The sequence below is a fragment of the Grammomys surdaster genome, unplaced genomic scaffold, assembly GCF_004785775.1.
Source record: "Grammomys surdaster isolate TR1022 unplaced genomic scaffold, NIH_TR_1.0 239, whole genome shotgun sequence".
In the NCBI taxonomy this organism is placed as follows: Eukaryota; Metazoa; Chordata; class Mammalia; order Rodentia; family Muridae; genus Grammomys; species Grammomys surdaster.
The window spans coordinates 3,091,131-3,115,014 of record NW_021604684.1 but is presented as its reverse complement, the minus strand read 5'-3'; the positions used below and the strand labels follow the sequence as shown (position 1 = coordinate 3,115,014).

General features: G+C 43.8%; 1 protein-coding gene across 4 annotated transcripts in view; it reads left to right on the top strand.

The window, feature by feature from the left end:
* The window catches only part of Ldlrad4 (low density lipoprotein receptor class A domain containing 4), a 305,502-nt gene that overhangs the window by 262,261 nt on the left and 19,357 nt on the right, over positions 1–23,884 (top strand). For 3 of the 4 annotated variants that reach the window (XM_028774214.1, XM_028774215.1, XM_028774213.1), the window contains one exon: positions 21,423–21,577. In XM_028774214.1, the coding sequence (XP_028630047.1) occupies positions 21,423–21,577 (155 nt within the window). Of the gene's footprint in view, positions 1–14,326; positions 14,449–21,422; positions 21,578–23,884 lie in introns of those variants that run through there. The other variant, XM_028774216.1, reaches the window with a different exon arrangement.

The following is a 23,884-nucleotide window of genomic DNA, read 5'->3' as shown; positions in this document are numbered from 1 at the left end:
AGAGAGAGAGAGAGAGAGAGAGAGAGAGAGAGAGAGAGAGAGAGAGACTGTCCTTATCCATTGCTTCCGCCACTTGCTAAAATACCAGATAATGAGAAGAGAACTTGTTTTATATCAGAACTGACAAATATGGCAACCTTGTTGCAAAAAGCAAATGCAGACGAGGCCTCTTCCCTGGCTGGGAGAAGAATGAGTCTCATGCTTGTCTGACCCCGTTACCCATGGCCAAATGCACTCGCTTGGTTTCCATAGCATCCAGACAGCCCGAGTACCTAATGTCTACCTGTCTAGCCAACACATCAGCTTTCCTGGAGGGAGAGCAGGAGTTCATTCCGCATCAGGAAGAAATTCATTCCCATCTCTCTCTAGCCCAGTACTGGAAGCCCCTAGGCTATTTTTGGTGATAACAGCATGTTCTGAATTTTTCCTTGTTGTTGTTCTAAGTTTATTTCATGAGCTTTAATTTTTTTAAAGGGGGTCTTTTAAGAGCCTTTCATACTGAGGAATATGAAGAAGATTATGCCTTGGCAGGGGGATTACTAGCCTGCTCCAGGTGAAGGATGTCCAGACTCAACTAATGCATCAATGAGAAAGAGAGCGATTTTGATGATTAGTGATTTTGGCAATGTAACTTCTGACCCAGATTTGATTAAGCCTCCATCCAGACTTCCTCTTCCAGGAGATTATCTTTTAGTACACATTTGGTCCTCTCCCCCACCCTCCCCAAACCCATTAGGAAAATTAAGGCATTTAATTATAGTGATGGCTTTTACTGGTGCAGACAACTGCTTTCCCAGATTTTCTCCAAATGTAAGCACACTTGTTCCATCAAGCAAACTATCTGTTACTTAACACAAACCGGTGTGGAGCTATATGGAGATCACATTATATGCAGACACATTGTAGAATATTAAGCCTGTGTGGCGGGGTGTGGGGTGGGGGTGGGGTGGGGCGAATCTCATCAATCAAGCCAGGGAAACAAATCAAACAGGAAAACTGAAATATGGCTAATTATGAAATTTCTCGTAAGTGAACTTGGCTGTTAAAGAAGCAGGTCTCAAAAAAAAAAAAAAAAAAAAGAAGCAGGTCTCTCTGGTTTCTTTCAATAAAGAAAAAGATCAGATGTATTTCTTTTTTTAAATTAATCATCTTATTAGTTTACATTTCAAATGACATTCCCCTTCCCAGTTACCCCTTCACCAACTCCCCATCCCATCTCCCCTCACTCCCCTCCCCTTTGCCTCTATGTGGGTGCTCCTCCACCCACTCACCCACTGTGCCTCACCCCTCTAGCATACCCCTGCACTGAGGCATAAAGCCTCCCTCCCCTCCCATTGATGTCAGATAAGGCCATCCTGTGCTACATATGTATCTGGAGTCCTGGTTCCTTCCATGTATACTCTTTGTTGGTGGTTTAGTCCCTGGGAGCTCTCAGAAGTCCAGTTAGTTGATATTGTTCTTCTTATGGGATTTCAATCCCCTTCAGCTTCTTCAGTCCTTCCCCTAGCTCTTCCATTGCCTTAGTTCGATGGTTGGCTACAAGTATCTGCATCCGTTATTTGTCAGGCTCTGGCAGAACCTCTCAGGGAACAGTCATATCAGGCTCCTGTCAGGAAGTAGTTCTTGGCATCAACAATAGTGTCGGGGTTTGGTGTCTGCAGATAGGATCAATCCCTAAGTGGGGCAGTCTATGGGTGGTCTTTCCTTCAGTCTCTATTCCATTTTTTTGTCCCTGTCTTTCCTTTGGACAGGAACATTTCTGAGCTTAAAATTTTCAGATGTGTGGGTAGCCCCATCCCTCAACTGGGGGCTGTGCCTATCGCCTGGAGGTGGTCTCTACAGGTTGTAACTCCCTCTGTTGGGTATTTCTGCTAAACTCATCACCATTGGCTCCTGGGAGCCTCTCACTTCCCTGAGTCTGGGACTTTCTAGTGGCTGCCCCAGTTCCCCATCCCCCTCTGCTACATGTTTCTATTCAGTTTCCTGTATTGGAAGGGACAAGAGAGAAGTACAGAAGATCAGACATATTTCTTTATCTTTTTTTTTAAAGATTTATTTATTCTATATATATGAATGCACTGTAGCTATCTTCAGACACACCAGAAGGAGGCATCAGATCCTACTACAGATGGTTATAAGCCACCATGTGATTGCTGGGAATTGAACTCAGGACCTCTGGAAGAGCAGTCAGTGCTCTTAACCACTGAGCCATCTCTCCAGCCCCCAGACATATTTCTTAATGCATAAGCTACCTAATGCTATTCAGCAAGTGAGCTGATTGAATTAAAACCATGTGTGGTAAACTCCTTGAGACTTTAATTTCTTCCACTTAGAAGGTGAAACTATACCTAACAAAGAATAGAAACTGAGAAGGACTCTTGAATCTGAGCCATGACATTTTACCTTTCTCCTCCTCATCAAATATGCCGTCATACAATAGTGGTTGTCTTATTTTAAGGAAAGCCTCAGAGTTTTGAAATATGTGCATACACATTTGTATGCACAGAATGAGATATTTAAGCACCTAACTTTTAGACAAGTTCACATCAAAATGGTCTGGATTCCTTATAAATGATGCTGGGTGTGGTGGTACATGCCTTTAATACTAGCACCCAGGAGGCAGAGTCAGGCAGACCTCTTGAGTTTGTCAAAGCCAGCCTGGTCTACATACTGAGCTCTTGTCCAGCTAGGACTGCATAGAGAGATGCTGTCTGAAAAACAGTTATGGTAGATCTACAAGTGTATGTGTCCTTTGTCGTTACAGTGTATCTCCAGGTAAAGTACAAAAAGGTTTCAACACCTAGCTAGAGTTATGCAGAACCTGGAGAAAGCAAACTGTTTAGTGAGCTGACAAACCAAAACCAGTTAGGGAAGGAAGGAGGGAGAAAGGGGGAAGGGGAAGGGGAAGGAAGGGGAGGAAGGAGGGAAGGAAGGGGAAGAGGGAGGGGGGAAGGGAAGGAGGGAGGGAGGGAGAGAGACAGAGACAGAGAGACAGAGACAGAGACAGAGAGAGAGAGAGAGACAGAGAGAGAGAGAAACCCAGGGTAGCTGGGTGTGGTAGTCATGCCTTAATCTCTTGGGAGGCAGCAGCAGACACAGGTAGATTGTGAGTTCAAAGCCAGTCTGATCTTTGTAGTAAGTTCTAAGCCAGTGAGAGCTTCACAGTGAGCCTGTCTCACACAAACACCTAGCACTGGGGTGCTCTGAGAGGGTCTCAGTTCTTTGAGGAACTGAGTTGAGCCTGCCCTGCAGGACAGGTCTCATTTGATTGTCCTTATCCTTGTGTCGTCTCATAGGAACGATCGAGTCTTACGGACACAGAGGCAGCAGGATGCAGGAAAAATTTTAAGGAACAGAGGTGGCAGTGGGTGTAAGAGCTCCTTCCTTCAGATAGTTGCACTTTTATTTCAAAAGCCAAGGAAGAGCAAAAGATTCAAAGGCAGGCAACAGAGTAGGAGACAGCCCCTGCTCCTGCTATTAGGGGTACCACATGAAGACTAAGCTGTGCGTTTGTTACCCATGTGTTGAGGCCTTAGGTCCATCCTATGTATGTTCTCTGGTTGGTGATTAAGTCTCCGTGAGCCCCTATGGGCCCAGGTTAGCTGATTCTGTAGGTTTTCGTGTATCCTTGACCTTTCTGGCTCCTTCAGTATCTCCTCCCCTCTTCCACAGAAGTCCCCCAGCTCCGCCTAATGTTTGGCTGTGGCTTTCTCTGCATTCTGTCATAGAGACACTCTTATATCACAGGATGAATAACAACAACAACCTCTGTTGGAAGTGGCTTACCTAATAGCTGTTCTCACTGACACAAGTTTTTACTCTTGAGCTGTTGGCTGTTTCCTCTCTGCCCTTACAGAGCCGGGGTACAGCCTGACCCAGGACCTGGGGTTTTCAAGGAAGGGACCTCCTCGATTTCAGAGTTCACTTGCCATGAGCTTAAACAGCACATGACCACGTATCAATATAATGTATATTATACTGTCACACTTTATTGCTGTAATTACCATTTCCATTAGGTTTTTAAGCATAATAGTGCTGGGTGCTATCGAGTCTTTCTGCTAAGAGTTGACATTTAGACAATATGTAGTTTCTATTGACTGCTTTGTGCCTTGTTTGAGTCAAGCTTCCTTGTTTCTTTCTTTGCGTGTTCTTCCCCCATCTTTTTTCTGAAACACAGTAGCCCAGGCTAGTTTCAAACTCATGTGCCTCTTTTCTCTGCCTCCCAAATGCTAGGATTACTTGGCCTCTATGCCAAGTATTGTCTCCTATAGTTTGTTGAAAACTGGACATGGATGTTTTCTGATGATGTTATAGTAACTACTGATTCCAGTCCCCCATCCCCGAACCTGCAGCTCTCTCATTTACTTTGGGACTTGGCTGGACTGTTTGACTCAACCCTACCTTGCCGTGTGACATCTCTCCCATTGGCTCTTCAGACAGTCACAAGTGACCACAGTCATTTTAGCGAATACCTTCATATTTCTTTACCCTGAATTCCTATTACACTGTCTGCCTTACAGACAGTTGGTATTATACCCAGTTGATAATTTCTACTAATTATGTTAGCTGATTGCTTTGTTTTCACTATACTAGGGTATAAATTGCTCAATTAAATTCCAGCCCCCTTACAGATGGCTAGCCATCTTTGTGCTAGCCTTTGAGGTGTGGTCTAACCTCTGAAGAACTTTCCTTACCTTTTGCTTTTATTTTCGGTAGAATTTACTGGCTACAAGGTTACAGCTACTTCTTGAAGTTTCTATTCTTAACAGAATCATCTTGAAGTTTGACCTTTCCCTCTTTCTCTTCTAAGTAAATTGTTTCTTAGGCACTGGAGCCCTCTCTGGTGCTGTCTGATTCTACTCTGTACAAGATCTTTTCAGTCACTGCTTCAGAGGTGACAAAGGAACCCTGGGCCAGTTCTCTGAGTGAACACCCCCTACCACATCACACTCCTCCCCAGCCCCTCCAACCCCATACCCTGCTTTACAAGGTAGAGATGGGCAGTGTTTTTTGAGCTTGTCTCTCTCTCCTAACATGGGACTTCCACCTGATTGATGAACCAGGCTGGGTGGTGTTGAGTCCCTGATGTTCTCATTCTGCTATGCTTGGTGAAGTCCTTCCTAGGAGTTGGGAAGGAAGAAGAGGGCAGGGCAAGGCAGGCCTCTTGACAAGTCACCTATTCCTTAACCTCTGTGTCAAAGGCCAGCTGTTTGCCTGGTCTCAATCGGTACCACCATCTCCCTCAAGGGCTGGAGGTGTGAGGGCAGTGTAAGACTGTTTTGTGTCCATAGCCACTGTGAGTGAACTCTGTGCTGCTGACATTGGGAAGGGGTATGGCTCATGTGCCTCAGGGCCCCACTATTCTTATGAAAATGTGGTAGATTTATTTTAGTAAATGTTTGTTAATCTGCTGAATTGCTTTAGACAAATTTCAGAGACTTTATTTAGTTTCCTTTTCAATTTTTTTTCCGATTGTGTGTGTTTTCTAGATAATAGGTCTGTGGAGCTTTAAGTCTATTCTTGTTAGTGAATTTGTCTACTTTCTATGTTCGGTTTTTAACACTGTGTTATATAGTTGAATGAATATTTTCCTTACAAAATTGAAACCAACTAATGTCTAGTAAATATTTCTAAATTGGCAAAAGAAACTTCAGGTATTTTAGAATATTAGAGGTTGTGTTGAAATTTAACTTTTAATAGTGCACTTACCTATGAAAAATGGCATTATTTAAAAAGTCTAGCATGTCAAACCTGTTATATGTAATAGTGTTAAGAAACAAAACAAAACTACAGGTTTGTAGCAAGGAATTCACACAATGTAACATTTGGAAGACCTTTGTTACATGATGGCAGTCTGGAAGGGGAGGAGGGAACTTCAGATCCAAAAATGAGCTTTACTGGGAGAGGGAGATGTGATTTATAGAACATTGAAAGAGATAGCATACCATATATCATATCATACCATATCATATATCATAAACAGCCATAATGGAGTCTTGAAGGGAGAGAGAAAGAAAGATCTAGACAGCAAAGAGGGTTTCTAACTCTTATAACACAGGGCCATACTCCTCTTTGCGCCCCACATAGCCCCAGTGCGCATGCTCCCCTAGCCAGCTTGGCTTGTGTTTACTTTTTATGACTGGATGTTATCTTGCGGCCATGGAGGGAGTTATGTTTACACCAAGCTTTTTTCTGTTTTTGTAGGCTGATCCCTCTTCAGCTATGGAGAAAGATTAAACAAAGTTGACTAGTGTCATAGTGATTTAAAAATTGTCTTTGGTTCTCAGTACTTCCCACTGCATTAAACAGGTGGACTCGAACAGTCGCTTAGGTAACGTTGTTATTTTGAGTGTTGGAATAGGCTCCATTGAGCCCTAACTTAGAGTCAGAAATCGTTGTGAATATAACAAGTTACAAATACCACCAAAGGAAAGGGGGGTGGGTTTTATTCTAGAAAACTGATTTTTAATCAACATTTTATTTATTTATTTATTTATTTATTTATTTATTTTAATTTTGTATTCTATCAGGAGCATCTTCTATGAGATGTGAAGATGTTTGCTGCAGTCTGTATTTGAAATGTTCCCTTTAGGCTCCTGTGCTTGAGCACATGGTCCCTGGCTGGTGGTGCACCTTGGGGTCATTATGGAACTTTTAAGATAGAAAGTGCCTTACTTAGAGGAAGGACTGAAGAAAGCCCTTGAGGCTCCACTCCCATTCTTTCTTTGATTCCTGTGTGTGGATGAAAAGTGACTACTCTGCTTCCTGACTGCCAGGGTGGCCTCTTGTTCCTCTGCCATGCCTTTCCCACCATGACTGTCTGCATCCCCTCTGGAACCATAAGCCAGAATAAACCCTTTCTCCCCCAAGTTCCTTTTTGTCAGGGTCTTCTATCACAGCAACAGAAGAAAAACTAATAAAACCAACTTTCTAAATGGTGGTGTTAATGGGCCCTGTCCTTCCCAAGAGCCCTTGTCCTAGAGAAATAGTTTATTCTTTGATCCCTTTAAAGGATATATTCCTAGATCAAAGCCTCTTTAGAAATGGGGTTTGGCTCTGGGTTCATACTGGGACCCCTTATATTTATAATTATATGATCATGTGGTTAGTAACATGATACGGCTGGAATCGTTGCCACTTACAAGCTGTGCCACTTGTACAAGATATTTCACCTTCCTGTGCCTTGCTTCACTCGTATTTAAGATGATAACATCTGATACTCATGTGGTAGTAGTTATAAGAATTAAATGGCTGAGTTGCAGGAGCTCAAATAGTTTTGAGATGTCAGTTGGCCCCTTATGAGCACCGTCTTGGTGTTAGCCATGACTGATGATATTTAGGTTACGTGCCCCCCTCCCTTATGCTTCTACATGGCATGTCTGTTGCACACAGCAACTCATAGTCCCTTCCTGTGGTTACCTGCACAAGATCAAGTCAGTCAAAAATCCCAGCACGAAGAGGGAAGGGGCCCTTGAGATCTCACTCTTGGTGGAGGAGGTTTTGGCAGCTGATGGTTGCTAAGAGAAAGAAAAGTCACTCTTCTTTCCGGGTATGGCTACTGGTAGGTGGCCCATGCCCCAGTGAGTGGCCCCATTCCCAAGTCCATATGGTCAGCACTAATTAGATTCAGAGGGTTAGTAATAACAAGAACAACAGAAGGATGTAAACTTGGGAGTGTTATGGGGTGGAGTCATCCAGGGGGAGTTAGAAGGAGGCAATGTGGGTATTATCAAAATACAAGGTATAAATGAATGAAAATTTCAAATAATAAATACAAACTTACTATTTTTAAAAAGGAAAAAAAAAGTAGAGATCTGGAGAGATGGCTCTGCAGTTAAGAGCAATTGCTACTCTTCCAGAGGACCACAGTTCAGTCCAGTCCAGTTACCAGCACACTTGTCTGGCAACTCACAGCTACTTGTAACTCCATTCTAGGGAGGAGGGGGGAAACTGATGCCTCTTTGAGTCCTCGTGGGCACATACACACATGTAGAAATGCACACCTCAAATAATAAAATTAAAAAGTCTGGATTCAAAGACAAAGAACTCGTATCTCAGCACGAGGCTCTTTGTTTGTTACCCTGTCACACTGTCAATGCCTGCTGGTTCTCCCAAAGCTTTAGTGAGTAGAAACAGCATCAGTTGGTGGGAGAAAAGCCAGCACCCACCCTATGATACTGATAGTTCCCTCAGGCTGGGAAGGCAGCCTTGTGATCATACACCCATGTGAACTCAAACAATTGCGCATTGACTGCCGTTCTTTAAAGTCATCGTGGAATAGTTATCATGAAGAATGAGAGATCAGGATTCTGTTCTCATTTCTTCACTCTGCTGAACACAGTTCCTCACACCTCAGGGAGCAGACCTGAGTTTTGGTGTACTGATGAGTCAGTCTGTAATTAAAGTAATTTTCTTTTTTCTTTTTTTTTAATGTTTATCTGTTTAAATTTTGTGTGTGTGTGTGTCCATCCATCTGTCTGTTTGTCCATCTGTCCATCTATCCATGTGTTTTTAAGTATGGAGGTCAGAGAACATCCCTCCTTAGGAGCCAGTTCTTCCAGGCTACCTCGTAGGATTTAGGGAGTGAACTCAGGTAGTCAGGCCTGCATGAAAGCACCCATACCCACTGATCCATCTCACTGGCCCCAGCCTAAGACCTTGTTAAAATCAGGCTGAGATTCTGATTTCCTGATGAGCTTCAGGAGCTGCTATAGATCTCGGGGCCAGGTTCTGATTAGTGGAGCTTTTGCATCTCAGTCTCCCAAGCACCATATGCAGGAAGTATTCCCAGTCAGAAAATGGACCCAGCTCAAGTTAACAATGTTAGGTAACAGGCCTGGAAACACAAGTGATACCTGAATTTAGCTACTCAACTATCTGTGTTTTCTACTATCTGGAAAAGTAATTGTACAACAGTAATATACACTAAGGTGTCTATCCCATTTAGTAGGGAATGTCTTGAGCATTATACAAATCTAGACCACCATAAACATGATTAATTTTTTTCCTTGGAAGGGAAAGAATGCTGTGTTTGCATAGATGATATGTAAGGTAAACTCTAAACTTTGTTAATACATGGAGTTTGCTTCTTATTAAGAGATTATCTTAAAGCTGTTTAATTTTGACTACTTAATAATCTTTTAAACCACCTCATTGGCCTGCTGGTTACATATAGTCACACACTTTTACATTTATTAACATTTATACCAATATAGAGCTAGTTGGACTCATATGCAGTCTTTAGATTTCTATATAAAGACTTCTCTGTATTGTGTTCTTTTGCATTAAGGATACATTAGTAAAATTTTCCATGCTACAGGCTAATACCTACAAATATCAAACTATTACTGTTTTGTGTCTTTAGGGACATAGTATTTATGTTCCTTTAAAGTCTTAATTCCTTGGCCTTTGAACATTACAAATTCTTAAAATATAGTTTCAGTTTATAAAGACCAAATTCCAAGGCATAACTTTTATGTGGAAACAACTCATCTCAGATCAAAATACTACAACATAGTCAAAAAACCCCAAAGAATAGGCACATATAATATGATGGTCAGGGCCATTGATTCTTAATGGGGTTGCAAGCATTTGAAACAGAAAATGGTCCTAAGAGCCTTGTGGAAATGAATTTATGAGTTAATATATCTCTTAATGTCTAAAATGGGCAATCAAGATGTAAAAAAAATCAAAGCAAGCACTTATCAATCTGCTGTATCCTTTGGTTAGCTTCAGGAAGTTTTACATTTGTTGATGAATGATATTTGGTTTACTGCTCACCAAGCAATATGATGGGTGCATAGGAAGCTTCTAGTCCATAGTCCTTCTCCTACCCACTCGTGCCTCTACCATCCATTTAATCTTGGATCCCTCACCAACAAATTGGGAACAGGAAAATATGCTTTGTGGGGTTGGTGTGAAGATAAAATCTGTACAGAGCTTGGAAGTTTCTAGATTTTCATTCATGCTGGCTTCCTGTTCCATAGATGCTGAAAAGGTATTTGTACCTCTTCAAATGATCTTTACCTGTGAGAATTTGTGTGTGGGGTAGAGCAGAGAACAGAGATGGCAAAGGAGCCTTGATGAAAATAATGAGAGGCTGGGTAGGTCACATGCTAAATGCTGTCATATAAACAAATACTCCTGGGTAGCAGGGATATTTACTCCCCCGAGCCATTAAGCTATACTGCTTAATCTACTTTCTCCCTGTCTTTGTTGGCTACAGGAATCCCGGAAGCTTTTAGCTCCTTTAGTTTGTCCTATACAGACCATATTTGAAAGCCAGTCTTCTGTGTAAAGTCAGCTCTTTAAGACACAATGGCCTACCAATGGAACCTGAGACAGTTCAGTGCCTCAGAAAGGCATATCTATACATAGGATTATAGTCAAGACCTCATGTTTCCTCTCGAGAGCTGCGAACACCTCACAGATGATTGTCAGATGGATTATGTTACTGAAGGAAGCTATGGTGAGGTCATTAGTGCTGCTTTGACGTGTCTTCATTGCTGCCAATAAGCCCTGTGAAACATCCATGTGAGGTAACCCACCTGGCGCCATGCCCCAAGCCTCCGCTGTGCATGGCGAAGGCTCATAGATCATCTCAAAGTTTATTAGAAAATGAGTATCCATAAAGCCTTCCAGCCCACTTGCTTTGTAGCTGTTGTTCCGAGACCCAGTAGCAGAGCATGTGGCTGCAATTGGTGTTTGTTTGTTTGTTTGTTTGTTTGTTTGTTTTGCACTACACACTTGTGCGCTTTTGTCAAGCACGTTAGTCTTTCCCAGGCCTTTCAGCTTTGTGTGCTGACAGTTCCTCTGAATTGAGGGAAAAAGAAACATTGCATGTAGTAGGTCAACAATACCCATAAACTCTCACCAACACAACTAACTAAACATGAGCCGAACAAGGGCAGTATCAGTGGACATGCTAGCATGGGTGAGGAAAAGCTCATGAGGTCTTGAGTCTATGCAGAGAGCTACAAGCAGCTAAGGAATGCAGAGAGGGGGAGGAATAGTCTTCCCAAGGGAAGAGCACACCAGTTGGTTATCCAGGACCAAATAGCCTGAAATCATACATATATAAGCAACATTATATGGACTGAGCAGGTTGTATTTATATATTTGAGAATATATATGTATATGGCTGTATATGTGTGTGTATATATATATGTATAGCCATATACATTTATACATATGTAGTACATATGTATATGACTACATATATATACATAGTCATACACATATATATACATACATATTTATGTACATGCATATATGTATGTATATGACTATACATATAACAAAAATTAATGAAAAAGGCTATACATTTTTAGTAAAGTAAGGAGGGATAAATGGTAAGTTCTGGGGTGAGGGAAGGGAAGAAAATGATGTAATTATATTATAATCTCAAAAAAATAAGATATGTACTTAAGAAAAGGGCCAGTCTTTACACACTGTACCTAGAATGAGGTGTTTGTCATGGGCTACACCCTCCATTATGGTTTGTATGATTTGACTTCTGAACTCTCTCTCAGGAGAAATTTCCTTAGGTATGTTTAAGGAAGAAAAAACAAGAGCCAAGGACTTCACCTGTGGAGCCAACACAGTCCCTCAGCAAATGCTGGATGAGGCACTGGGTAACATTAACCAGGCTGTGTGCTAAGCACACTGCAGAGCCAGCCTGTTTCTATAGACACTGTGCACAGCAGTCTATAGTGTCTATCCCACAGGAATACAAGACAGCAATGTGTGTGTGTGTGTGTGTGTGTGTGTGTGTGTGTGTATTTTAGCTAGCTTAAAATAAAGTTTCATCTATAAGGTCAAAAATTTTTAGCTTCATTTTAAACAGAATGATCAGAACTTAATTCAAATTGGTTACTGTGACCAAAATGCCCAGTGGTAAGAGTCAACTGGACAACACAAATGTGTGTCTATTAAAAGGACAGCTATGCTGATCCTTTTTCTATTTGTTTTTGTTTTGTTTGAGATAAGGTCTTGTGCCCTGGCTGGCCTGGAGCTTGCTATGTAGACCAGGCTGCCCTCCAACTCACGGAGATTCCACCTGCCATGTGTCCCTAATGCCCCACAGATTTCTAGATACATGAAGTGTTTATAACATTCTGAAAATGTACATTCCAAAGTTGGTTATTCATGAGTATTTCAAAATGCAAATGTATCTGATAGCAAAAAACAGAGTTTCAGATCCCATGAAACTTGCCAAATCCCCAATATTACAAGAGATGTAGGAAGCAATCTTATTCTCTCCTGTGTAGAGTAGTGTCACAGTGAACCATCATGCCAAGCGCCTTTGACTGGAAACTGCTGTCCCTAGTCTAGAAAGATTGTAGGTTCTAGGGACAAGAAGCCAGAGAAGCTGACTTGATATGGAAGCAGTTTCTAATTCTCCTTGCAGCTGGCTTTCCTAGATCATTCCATGAACTGGGGACTCACTGAATCTACTTGAAACTCCCCCTCCTCCACTGTTCACTCAGCAGTATAACCCTGAGAATCACTAAGGAAGGGAGCTATGTTTTTCATTTAGAAATGACTGGAGAACGATCCTGCTGCCTTGATGAGTCCGACCATCTGATCACACGTCCATTTTCATGCTGAACCTTCTGCTTCCTTGAGCTATGTGAAACATCCCCAAAATCTTGGTGGCCCTCTTGTTCCTTTCCTGCTTCCAATAATTAGACAGACAGACAGACAGACAGACAGAGAGAGAGAGAGAGAGAGAGAGAGAGAGAGAGAGAGAGAGAGAGAGAGGTCCGAAGTGTCTGGACCCTGCTGTCATGCCCCAGGTGACATTCCTGGGCTCTCAGCAGGGACTGGCTGCTGGCCTTAATTGTCTTTATTTCTAACTCTGGTGGTAACCAACAGTTTTAGCTTTGCTTTGACAACTCCTACAGCCAACACTGTTGTCCTGGCCCACATGTCATTCCTATTTACCCTAAATAAGGAAAAACAAAAGCTATTCTCGGCAGAGTGCAGTGCCTTCGGCTGGGGTTATTTGCAGTGTGACCATGGCACTGGTCCGTTTTCACTGTGGCTGCCAGGTGATTTGTTTTTTCCTTCTGAAAACTGTAACAGGCAGGCAGCCATCCACAAAGCCTCTCCACACAGCCTCGAGACATCAGGATGCATAAGAAAGGCTTTAAGGACGTTTGAAAACCACTGTCTAGACCTCAAGAGAAAAGAGTTTCTTGTACAAAAGGAAGAGCCCTCCTGAGATGGGTCTGCGCTTTTCCTGTCTGAATGGCTCCTTTGTATCACTTGGGGTTATTTTTCTGTAATTTCAGAACCGCTTGAACTAAAACTGCATAGTAAAATCGAGAGTCCTGGTTTTAACGGCGTCTTTCTCTGCTGTATTTGTGCTGCTCCGCCATGAGAGCTTTGATACGAGAGAATAGGAATCCGAGACTATGAGTAGTTCTTGCTGTGGTGAGGTATTGCCAGCTGTCAATGCTGAGAGAGCTGGTGTAAGCTGTTGGGGACTTTGTGGGGAGGAGGATCTAGAAAGATAGCTGTGGTCTGGCCTCCAGAAGGAGAGATGTGTTGGGTGCTGGCAGCTGGATACCCAAGGCTGATGTTGCTGCTTGCCCTGATACCTCGGTAAGCTCACATTGTTATGTCCTCAACTCTGAAAACTTGCAGCAGAGAGTAAAGAAAAAGATAGTATGTTGAGAGATTTCAGATCCTTCTTTCTTCTGAGTTTGGTTTGCCCGTTTGCCTGTTATAAAAAAAAAATTAGTGAATGTACTTGAATAAGGTGAATTGTCTAGCTGCATTCTGCTTGCCTCTGTGTGTGTGTGTGTGTGTGTGTGTGTGTGTGTCACAGGTTGGGATGTGACATGTCTGGATGTGACCTGTCTGGGTGTGTGACCAAACGCTGAGAAATGCAGACTAATCACTGATATATGTTGTCGTCAACAGCACTGAGTGCTCTTGGGATTGGAGACTCTCGGGCTTACTGTCTGTGACATTGCCAGCTTCCTGCCACAGACCTCCTGATTTCTGTTGATGGCAGTTGATAATTGGTAGTCATAGTCTGTGGTCAGAGCCACAGCATTTGAGTCTAGCACCTGGGCTGGGCCCCTGCTGATAGAATAGAAAGAGACATAAGAACTCCCTCCACCACATACACACACACATTCATTCTCTCTCTCTCTCTCTCTCTCTCTCTCTCTCTCACACACACACACACACACACACACACACACACACACACACACACACACACACACACACACACACACACACACACACACCAGCTATAACTACAGCTCTCAGCTGCCTGGAGAAGAGACTGGCTGACTTTGAAGGATGGTTTGAGCTGGGTGGGCTGTGTCACAGTTGGAGTCCCCCTTGCAAAGGACTTGATTATGTCCATCGACCAGCTGAACAACAGCACACTGAAGGAGGTTCAATTTAAAGACCTGTTCTTTAAAAAAGGTACATTTGCAAAGGGTAGCTTCGGGTGATGCAGCGTCTTTGGGGCTTGCTGTATGTTTGTGTGTGTGTGTGTGTGTGTGTGTGTGTGTGTGTGTGTGTGTGTGTGTGTTTTCCCTTAGAGTTTGGTCTGAGCAGAGCTCAGCAGAGCAGTTAAGTCCTTCACAGGACTTTTTTTTTCCCTCAAACCTGGCAATAGTGGCACATCCCATGAAATTGAGAGGTGGAGGCAGGAGGATCAGTTCAAGATTTTCCTCAGCTATATGGTGAGTTGAGTGAGTTGGAGGCCAACCTGGGATACAGAAGTCCCTGCCTCAATAAAAAAAAAGTTTCTTTTGCCTCAGAGAAGTCCGTTGGCTCTGTCAGGTGAGGATCTTAAGGGAGATTTTTCTATCTTTTCTATCTTTTTTGGTTTGCAATTATCTTGTTACTCTCAGGGGATGGAGACATGTAAATACAAATAAATTTATATGTGTCATATGTGTTTTATATATATTCACCCCCTTCATATGCCCTAAAAAATTTCCCTTTCTGACTGACAGTGGTTCCCCCCCCCAAGTTGTTGCAATTAACATTTGGAAGAAAAGAAAAAAAGTATCTCTTTTAATGCGATCGGATTGTTGACTAGGTTTTTGGGTTATCAGGGTAATAGGAGATAATGGGAAACAGAAATGGACTCTAGGAGTGATGGAAGCTAGAGAGTGAAAGGCAGACAGACTGCCAGCTAGCAAGCACTTAGGAGCCAAGCTTGAAACCATGAATATGACAGCTCTGTGTGCAGCTGTATGTCTTCTGATACTTTCCTAATTAATAATGTGGAGGTGATGTGAGGGTGGATTTTAAATGACTCCTATAAGGGGAGGTATATGATTCTATGCACTTTCAGTTCCCATTTATAGCAAAGCAGGGGATGGATTTTTTTTAAAGGTTTCTAATGCTTATATTCTTACTCCTCTGTTGCTTTGTTTTGTTTTTGTTTTTAAGAAAAATTTGTCACCTATCTTTGATTGCAACATGGGGTGGTTTTTTTTTTTCATAAAGATATCAGGATATTCTAGATTGTGACGTATGTGGAGAAAGCGGCCCTACTGGATGGCAGCTTTGGCCTTCGATGCTACCTGAGCTGGACAGACTTGCAGAGTCTGTACTCTGGGGATTTATTACTCTAATCTCTGGCTTCTGCTCTCAGCCTACCCGTGCCATGGCAGGCGCTTGGTTGGGACTGAAGGTGTCCTCTTGTTATCCTCTCCACTGATGGATCATAGGGTACCACTTCCAGTCTTATTATACAAACTGCCTTGTATACATATAGGGATATAGTAGGATGATATAAGCAGATACCTTAGAGCAACCATCAGCCTTCTTTTCTGGTGACAATCTGTGCTGGGTACTTGGGTACAAAATATGGAAATCTTGGGCAAAATGTTAACATTATTAAAGTTGTTGGTGAATGTTTGCCAGAATATGGTTCCATGCCAGATAGTGTACAAACAAATTAGGAAACTGAAGTCCCTGCCTTGGGCCTGCTCACCTTGTATGTAATACGCAACCCCTTCACATCTGTGTGCTATGGACAGACAGGCTATATAGTCCAGGGCTTAGTCTATGAGAGAAGCTCAGAAGAAAAACCTTAAAAAGGAGTGTCAGTACGGAATGGGGTCCATGCTTATAGGAAGCGACGTAAAGGTCAGGAGCCTGTTATCAGTGGGTCAGAGGAGAATTTATAATGGAAAATACAGCCAACAGTTACAAAAACTTGGCTGTCTTTGTAGTTCTATCTTTAATTTCTCCCTTTTGTTGTTGTCATTAAAAGACAAATTGGCATAACCAACTGACCACAAAGGAAAATGAAATTTTAAAAATACGATCTAATCATAAGCTATAGCCCTTGTTTTTGGCTGCCTGAACTTTTGGCTGTAAAGTCATTTTTTGTCCCAGAAGCTGAATATCGATTCTCAGCTGTGGTGTTTAATAAGTGAATTTTCATTCAACTATTAAAATCGCCAAGAGTATTTTTGTACTAACAGTTCACGAGCTCAAGGCAATTGTAGGCTAAATAGATTCCAATTCCTGCTCCATCCACCTTTCTGCTACCAGTGCTGTTTGGGTCTAGGATTTGGGAAAGAATTTACAGACTATAGGAGCATTCAGACATCTACAGGTGTCCTGGAAACATTAATAGTCACTCGCCTCTGTGGCTGTCATCTTATCTCTACACCTGTTTCTGCTGAGCAGAACAGACATGGGAAGGAAGTGCAGACACAAGTTCATTGTGCAGAAACCAAACAAGACCAGTCCACTGGGAGAAGGTTGGTCTCTGTGCCTCCAGAAGTAGCAGGGACTTGAAGGGTATGCTGGGAAGGGGCTGCCTGGGGTGGGCATGGGGGGATCTTGTGGCAGACTGGTCATCTTCCAGGCTCTGAGTTCTCAGATTGAGCAGTAAGTGGGAGTGAACTGGAGAGGCTGCCATTGGTAAGGTTGGGAGTGGAATCCCTCAGAGATCTGTGAGGAGTGGCAAATGACATAAGTGTTTTTCATGGCCACTTTCCCACACGCTGCCCGGGTGTCTGTTTTGCCGGTGAAAGGAAGGGCTCACCACAGAGCCCACGCTGTGTTCTTCCATTATAGGCTGTCTGTGAGGGAACATATCACACATCTGGAACTTAGAACTAATTAAACATTTTGAAACCTTGACTTTGGCCGATGAGGATGTATTCATGGAAGGAAGGCTGAATGGAAGATGGTGCTAGCCATCCCACAAATAGAAGTGAGTGTTATATTAGGAACCCAAGGGTAGTACAAACACATCTCCCCAGAGTTCATTAAAAATAGTCCAGACATTCATGCCTCCAGTATGATTCAGTCCAGGGCCCCATTGGACCAAGGAACAGATCAGCCTGCTCCACACAGACCTGTTCCCGCTGTCCCCCTCTGTATGGCTCAGACTTGTTCCTGCTGTCCCCCTCTGTATGGCTCTGACCTGTTCCCGCAGTCCCCCTCTGTACGGCTTAGAGTTTCTTGGAGATGTTGCTACACAGAGATGCTGTCATCACTATCGTCATTGGCACTGTTTTTACCATAACAAAGCGAAGCGCTGTAATCCCTTCCTGTAAGCTTTGAATTTATTATTAAATTTCTGGTGTTTGGGTGGCAATGACTCATGCACTACACCTTGAACTACAGTCCCGAAAAAGGAACAGGAGCTTGGAAAATGGGTTTAACCTCCAGTCCTTCACTTGTGTGCCTTACTTCTGTTGATATTCGTATTGAAACCAAGGGAGACCTGACCAGCGGGCCGTGCTCAGAACACAGGAAACATTGGCAGCCCTCAAAAGCATCCTATTACCTTTCAGAATGCTGCTGTTCCTGTGGGCTTAGAAAGTATTCCCATCTCAATATTTCTTTCATAATTTATTCTCTTCTCGGTGTCCTATTCCTAACCGACCCCTCAAAAGCAAAAGCAAAACATCTGGTGGCGTGCTTGCCGGGCTCCCTTCCATTGTCCCCTCCCTGTCCCCCACCACATAAAGAAAAGCTGTGAGATTTGGGACAGAGGCTTCTGTTTAAAATAAGTGGCATGCCTGACTTCTGGGGAATGGGGAAGGGAGGTGCGGAGGGCAACGAGAGTCAGTTTTCCACAGAGCAGGACCCTGAGCTTCCCTCATCCGTGGGGACCACCCCCTGTTTAATGGTTTTCACTTTGAGAATCCCCTAGTGCTGGATATTTTTATTCTTCCTATTTTCCCAGTTTTACTTTTCTATCTCTTGCAACTTAAATGAGAAAATGATCTGTTCTCGTTGACTGTTTCGCCCCAACTTCAAAGAGTAGGTAGACTTTAAAATATTTTAATTTGATGTTATCTCATGCATGCATATGTATGACAGGGGTGTCTGTATCAGCATGTACATGCCACGACAGACATATGGAGGTCAGAAGACAACTTTGAGGAGTCATTTCTCTCCTCCAGGGATCAAACTCAGATAGTTGGGCTTTTGTTGAGCCATCTCTCCCACCCTAGCCCTGTACCTATAGTGTTGTGCTATGGGTCCTACACCTAGAGACCCTGATGTAAATTGGGTGGGGCTTTAAGAAGCAGTGTAGGGATCCTGACATGTCCTTGCTGCTAGCCAGGACTTGTTAAGATTCTGACCTTAGGGACCGGGCACCCTGGATTTCATTTTTGTCTGCTAGAAGAGCTGTCTCTCATGCCTGGGCTGAGTGGCTCAGATTCTTATCAGTCTCCTGTTGCCCCAGGTTGCCCCTGGGTATTACTGTTAGGGTGATTGCCTTAGTCCACCTCCAGGGATCCTATTTATGCTTCAAAACCCCATCCTACCACATATGTCTTAGTTTCCTGATGCTCTGGTACCTGTGGACTCCTGATGTTGCTGGGAAGCGTTGGTGCCTTAGACATCCCTGCCAGGGCTCTGAGCTCATGTTTGAAACCTCAGGGCAAGCTGTGCAGTTGCAGACAGCTCAGCAAGGGCAGGGCAGCTCCCGTGAGTGTATGAGGCAGCTTTACAGGAGAGCTTGGGATGGAGGCTAAGAAACATCAGTTCTCATGAAAAGGAAGAAAGTGGGACTCTTTCAAAGGGAGCAATGCTCTGTACTGTTTACACAGTGGAGATCTTATACACCCTTGCTTGGAATTTGAAGTAATGGGTTATTAGATCACTTCATTCAGAACTCCCTGTGCTGTCTTGGACCCAAAGTATAAAATGCAATGTAAATAAAGATCTAAACATGGAAGAACAAAGTAAAAGTTCTTCAAGGGAAAAAAAAGTTTGGGGAATATTAGCCACAGAGAGGTGAGTAGGGACCGTTGATACCATAAAAAGATCATCTGTAGAGAAACTCACAGAAGAATTTACAGAAATAAGAGTTTGTAACACATGAAACAAAATCTTGTAGCTATAAAGTATAAATATTTCTCATAAATGCATCAGAAGTTTATGAAAAAACTACAAATAGACTAATGCAAATTAATTATAAGAAAGGGAAGCATAAATTACCAGAGCTCCAGAAAAGGATCAGAAATTGCCATCAATTGGAGGAGATGCAATATAAAATAAGAATAAATAAATAGAAGATAAGGTACTTATTTATGCTTGATTTATACAGGGTCTAACCATAGTCGTAGAGGCTGGCCTCAACTCAGCATCTTCCTGCCTTGTCCTCTTCAGTGTTGAGTGGGTTTGTACCTGGTTTGGTCATCTTTCCTGGCATGTGCACAGGTTTGCCTATTAAATTGGTGTAAGTCGCAAGGGGCTGGAGAGATGGCTCATCCATTAGGAGCACATGTTCTTGCAGAGGACCAAAGGGCAGTTCTTGGCACCCAAGTTGTATAGCTTACAACCATCTGTAGATCCAGCTGCAGGGTATCTGGTGCCCTCTTCTGACAGCTACAGGCACCTGTACTCACAGGCACATAGCCACAGAAAATACAACTTGATCTTCATAACCTTTCATGTTCAGGAAAACGTAATGTAGAAAGAACAGTCAAGTGAAGGGTTAACCAGAGGTCCTCATGGCTGTCTTATGGCTGTAATCCCTTTCTTTCTGCTCTGAGTCTGTTAAACAACATGATCTTTTGACAAAAGGAAACACTGGTAAATGTGAGGTCCTGCTTTAACCTGAAGAGCAGTTTGTGACCACTCTGTTGTTTCTTTGTAAAATACGAAGTTGGTCAAATTTAAGATTCCATCTTCATTTCTAAGCTCACTTTGGCCTGCACAGAATGAACTTCCCTGCCTTCTTCATGCTGTGTACATAGGTGTCTGTCTTTGGATTTTTGACTAGATGGATGGCAAAGATTCCCAGAGCCCTACAGGTTCTCTTACTGTCCCCTGAAGCCAGTGGAGATCTGTCTTGCCAGTAATTGCTGTCCTCAGGGAAGGCCCCCTCAGAGTCATGGACATGAGCACTTCCTCTAGGCCTGAGTATGTTCCTGAGTCAGTCTTTGTTCTTCCTTTTCCTGTTGAAGTCATTTAACTACCTGCTGGGCACCACCACATGCTAGACACTGAGAATGCAATGTAAGCCACAGCAGACTTATGATCATAGTGTCATGAGAAACACTGACTGTACACTCAGCTCAGTATCGTGGCAGAAATGCTGAATCAGGGAGGGACTCCAGACATGCATTAATAACAGGCGAAACTCATTTGTAATGTTAGCGCTGGAACTGGGAACCTTACCACTCAGACACTGAGCCTGCAGGATGGGGATGTGCTTTCTAAGTCATTTACAAAGGCGTATCCTCCCAGGACTGGGGTCTAAAGCTGGCCTCTTGGTATTTATTTTCTCCTTAATGCACAGTTGCACTCTGAGAAACTTGGCTCAACCAGAGAGATGAGTTCATTTTCTGGAGAGGTTATGTAGGTGTGGTAGTAGGGGCAGCCTCAGTCCTGAGAGACTTTCTCAACTCTGCTGGAGTGGAGAGATGGTGGGTGTTGCCTGACAGGAAGGGAATTGAAGAGACAGTCTGAGCTGTCCTGTGGTTGGCCCAACATGAACAGGTGCCAATTTAACAGCTGCCTGTGGTGAGCTCATAGGGCTGACCTTGAACTCCACTGTGTCAGTGAGGAAAGTTATAGCCAAAACCCTGGCTGTCTGGTAAAGCCAGCAAAACATTTTCTTAAGGCCTTCAGGTTGAAAACCAGGTCTTCAAACTTCACCAAGCTGAGCAACAGAGATCTGTGAGACAGGGCACTCCCAGAATCTTCCTTTGTCCAAAAAGTTATAATACCAGAGCCCTGCAAGTGACCTACGGCATCTGCAGGCAGAGTTCAAGCATCACCCCGGGCCCAGCCACGCACCAGTTTTATGACTGCATTTTCTTCTTCTCCAAAGTGTAGGCATAGCTTCTGTCTCCCTCACCAATGTCTGGGAGGGGTCATGACTGCCTGCAGCTGCTGAAACCTTAGTCAGAAAAATCACACAGGCAATTGCTCACAATACTTCTTCTTCTTTGCAGCGGAGCTGGAATTTGCACAGGTCCTCATCATTGTCGTGGTGGTGACGGTGATGGTAGTGGTCGTTGTATGCCTACTGAACCACTACAAAGTCTCCACACGTTCCTTCATCAACCGCCCCAACCAGAGCCAGAGACAGGAAGACGGGCTGCAGCCGGTAAGTATATGGGCCTGGGCCATCTGGCATGACCCTGGGCTCCATTCTGGAGCTACAAACCCAGACAGGGTATGGCAAGGGCTAGAGAGCAGGATAGCCCACCTGTCAGCTCACTGTGACACAGAGGTGTCAGGGATTTGGGTTGAAGGTTAACCCGGAAAAGTGTGCACATTGCTGCACACATTGTATGCATACGGTTCAGTGACTTCTCACGTAGACTCAGTATCCAGCCAGAAAAGTGACATAAATCCCGCCAACAGCTTGCTCAGGTCTTTCATCTATGAAAGTCTCTGTAGCCTGATTACTGGCCATTAGCCCTGATTAGTTTTGCTAGCCTTGGCCTTCACGCCCAAGCCTTCTCTTGTGTGTCTGGCTTCATTCAGGCAGCACTACATTATATAGAGAGCTTTACTTGGATCTGGTCCTGGAGTTGGTCCAGGGATAAGTAATGTCTTCGTACATTAGCAGATGTGTCTGCAGTTCTCCCATGTGAACCAGCTGGAGGGGACAGTGGGATGTGTGCCTCCTTAGGTGAACGGGGTATGTGGGGTGCCACAAGCCGTCCAGTGAGGTGCCTCAGTTTGCACTCCTTAGAACTTTCAATCTCTTGCCCTCAACCTCTTGCCTCTCCTCATAAAACAATGTGATGCATGGCTAAGCCATAATCAAACTTGGGAGGCCATGGGCTGCTGGGACATCATGTTCTCCACCTGTTTTGTAACCTGTACATAAATTCTGGTGACTTTTAGCAAGAGACATGGAAATAGTGCATTTAGTCAAGTTTAGTTTTTTTTTTAGTTGGATATTTTATTCATTTGCATTTCAAATGTTATCCCCTTTCCCAGTTTCCCCTCTGCAAACCCTCTATCCCATCACCACCTTACCTTGCTTCTTAATGTCAGTGTAGGACATAGGAGGTACCTAGTTTTCCTCTTCCATCTTTTTCTGAGTAGCAGGGGAGGCATACTTTGTGGAATGTCCTTTATTAGTAACCAGAGATGCCTGGTCACTTCCCAAGGGAGGCCTGCCTTAGGAGAGGCTGTTGTGAGTGTGGGGTAGAACCATTGTAATGGGTAGTGTGGAGTGGTAGCTATGGCTGGGACAGCTCTCAACAGGGCAGCATCATGCTTGCCCAGGGAGCCTAATGGCTTGGTGGTTCTTGGGGACAGAGGTAAGCACAACAGGGAACAGGAAGGGCCTGTGTTTGTGCTATATCCAACTCAGAGCTGAAGTCCAGACTGGGACAATGGTGGCAGACAGGATTTGGCCTAACAGTCCTACTTCCTGTCAACTTCCTCATTTTCTCTTGCTGCCTTCCTCAGTCTCTCCCGGTTCCCAGTTTTGCCCACCAGCTCCTCTGGGCCTGCTTGGTTTATATCTTTATACACCACCATGGCTTTCTGGGGCTTGTCCATGGCTTGTATCTACGACTTCCATCCCTGACAGTATGGTTCATTATGCAAGGACAGTTCAGATCTCAAAAGAGAGAACAAATCCAAAGTCCTGAGCTCAAAGAAAGCAGATGAGGAAAATCTCGTTGCAGCAGTTACTATAGGGCCTCACAGGGTCTTTGCCTTAATATAATGGTTGTGGGTAGCAGCCACTCGTTAGCAGATGTGGTCCAACTCTCCCACATCACCACCAAACACTAGGCCAACACACTCAGGTATGTGCGAATTACCAGCAATGCTTCAGTCCTGGGTGTTAGCTCTACTCCCTAAGTAAGACTTAGCATAGTTTCTAGATCTAAAATATCCCATCGTCCTGTCTTGCACTTTGTGCTCCGGGAGTCCCCAGATACTCAGTGTTCCAGTATAGGTCCCTTGTCTAGGCCCCTCCCTTGGTCTTCTTCTTGGACTTGCCTAGACTGAGGGGATAGACAGCTTCCCAGCGAATCTGTGTCTCCACGGTGCAGCCCCAGCACTAAGCTCTCTTGCTGTCACTGCCCTTAGGCATTGTATCCTGGCCGTACACACCAAGGTATAACCAAGAGGTATAGCAGAAAGACAACTTGACTGTGGCAAGAAACAAAGTTCTCGTGTGGCTTTACTTGGAAAAGGGCTTCTCCCTTACCTCATGGTCTACCCTGTGCTGGTCTCTCTGGGAGCATGGAGACCGTTGGCCAGGAAGCGGTAGCATGCTTACTGGCAGGGCCTCCCTTTTCTGGAAAGTGGGAAGGTGACTTTGAGAGCTCCTTCCAGGATGTACACTGAGTAGCAACGAAGATGGTCAGGAATTGGTGAATTTTACCTGCCGAGGGCGGCCCTGTTAGCAGGTGTAAGCTGTGTGCTGAGATCTGGGGTCTGC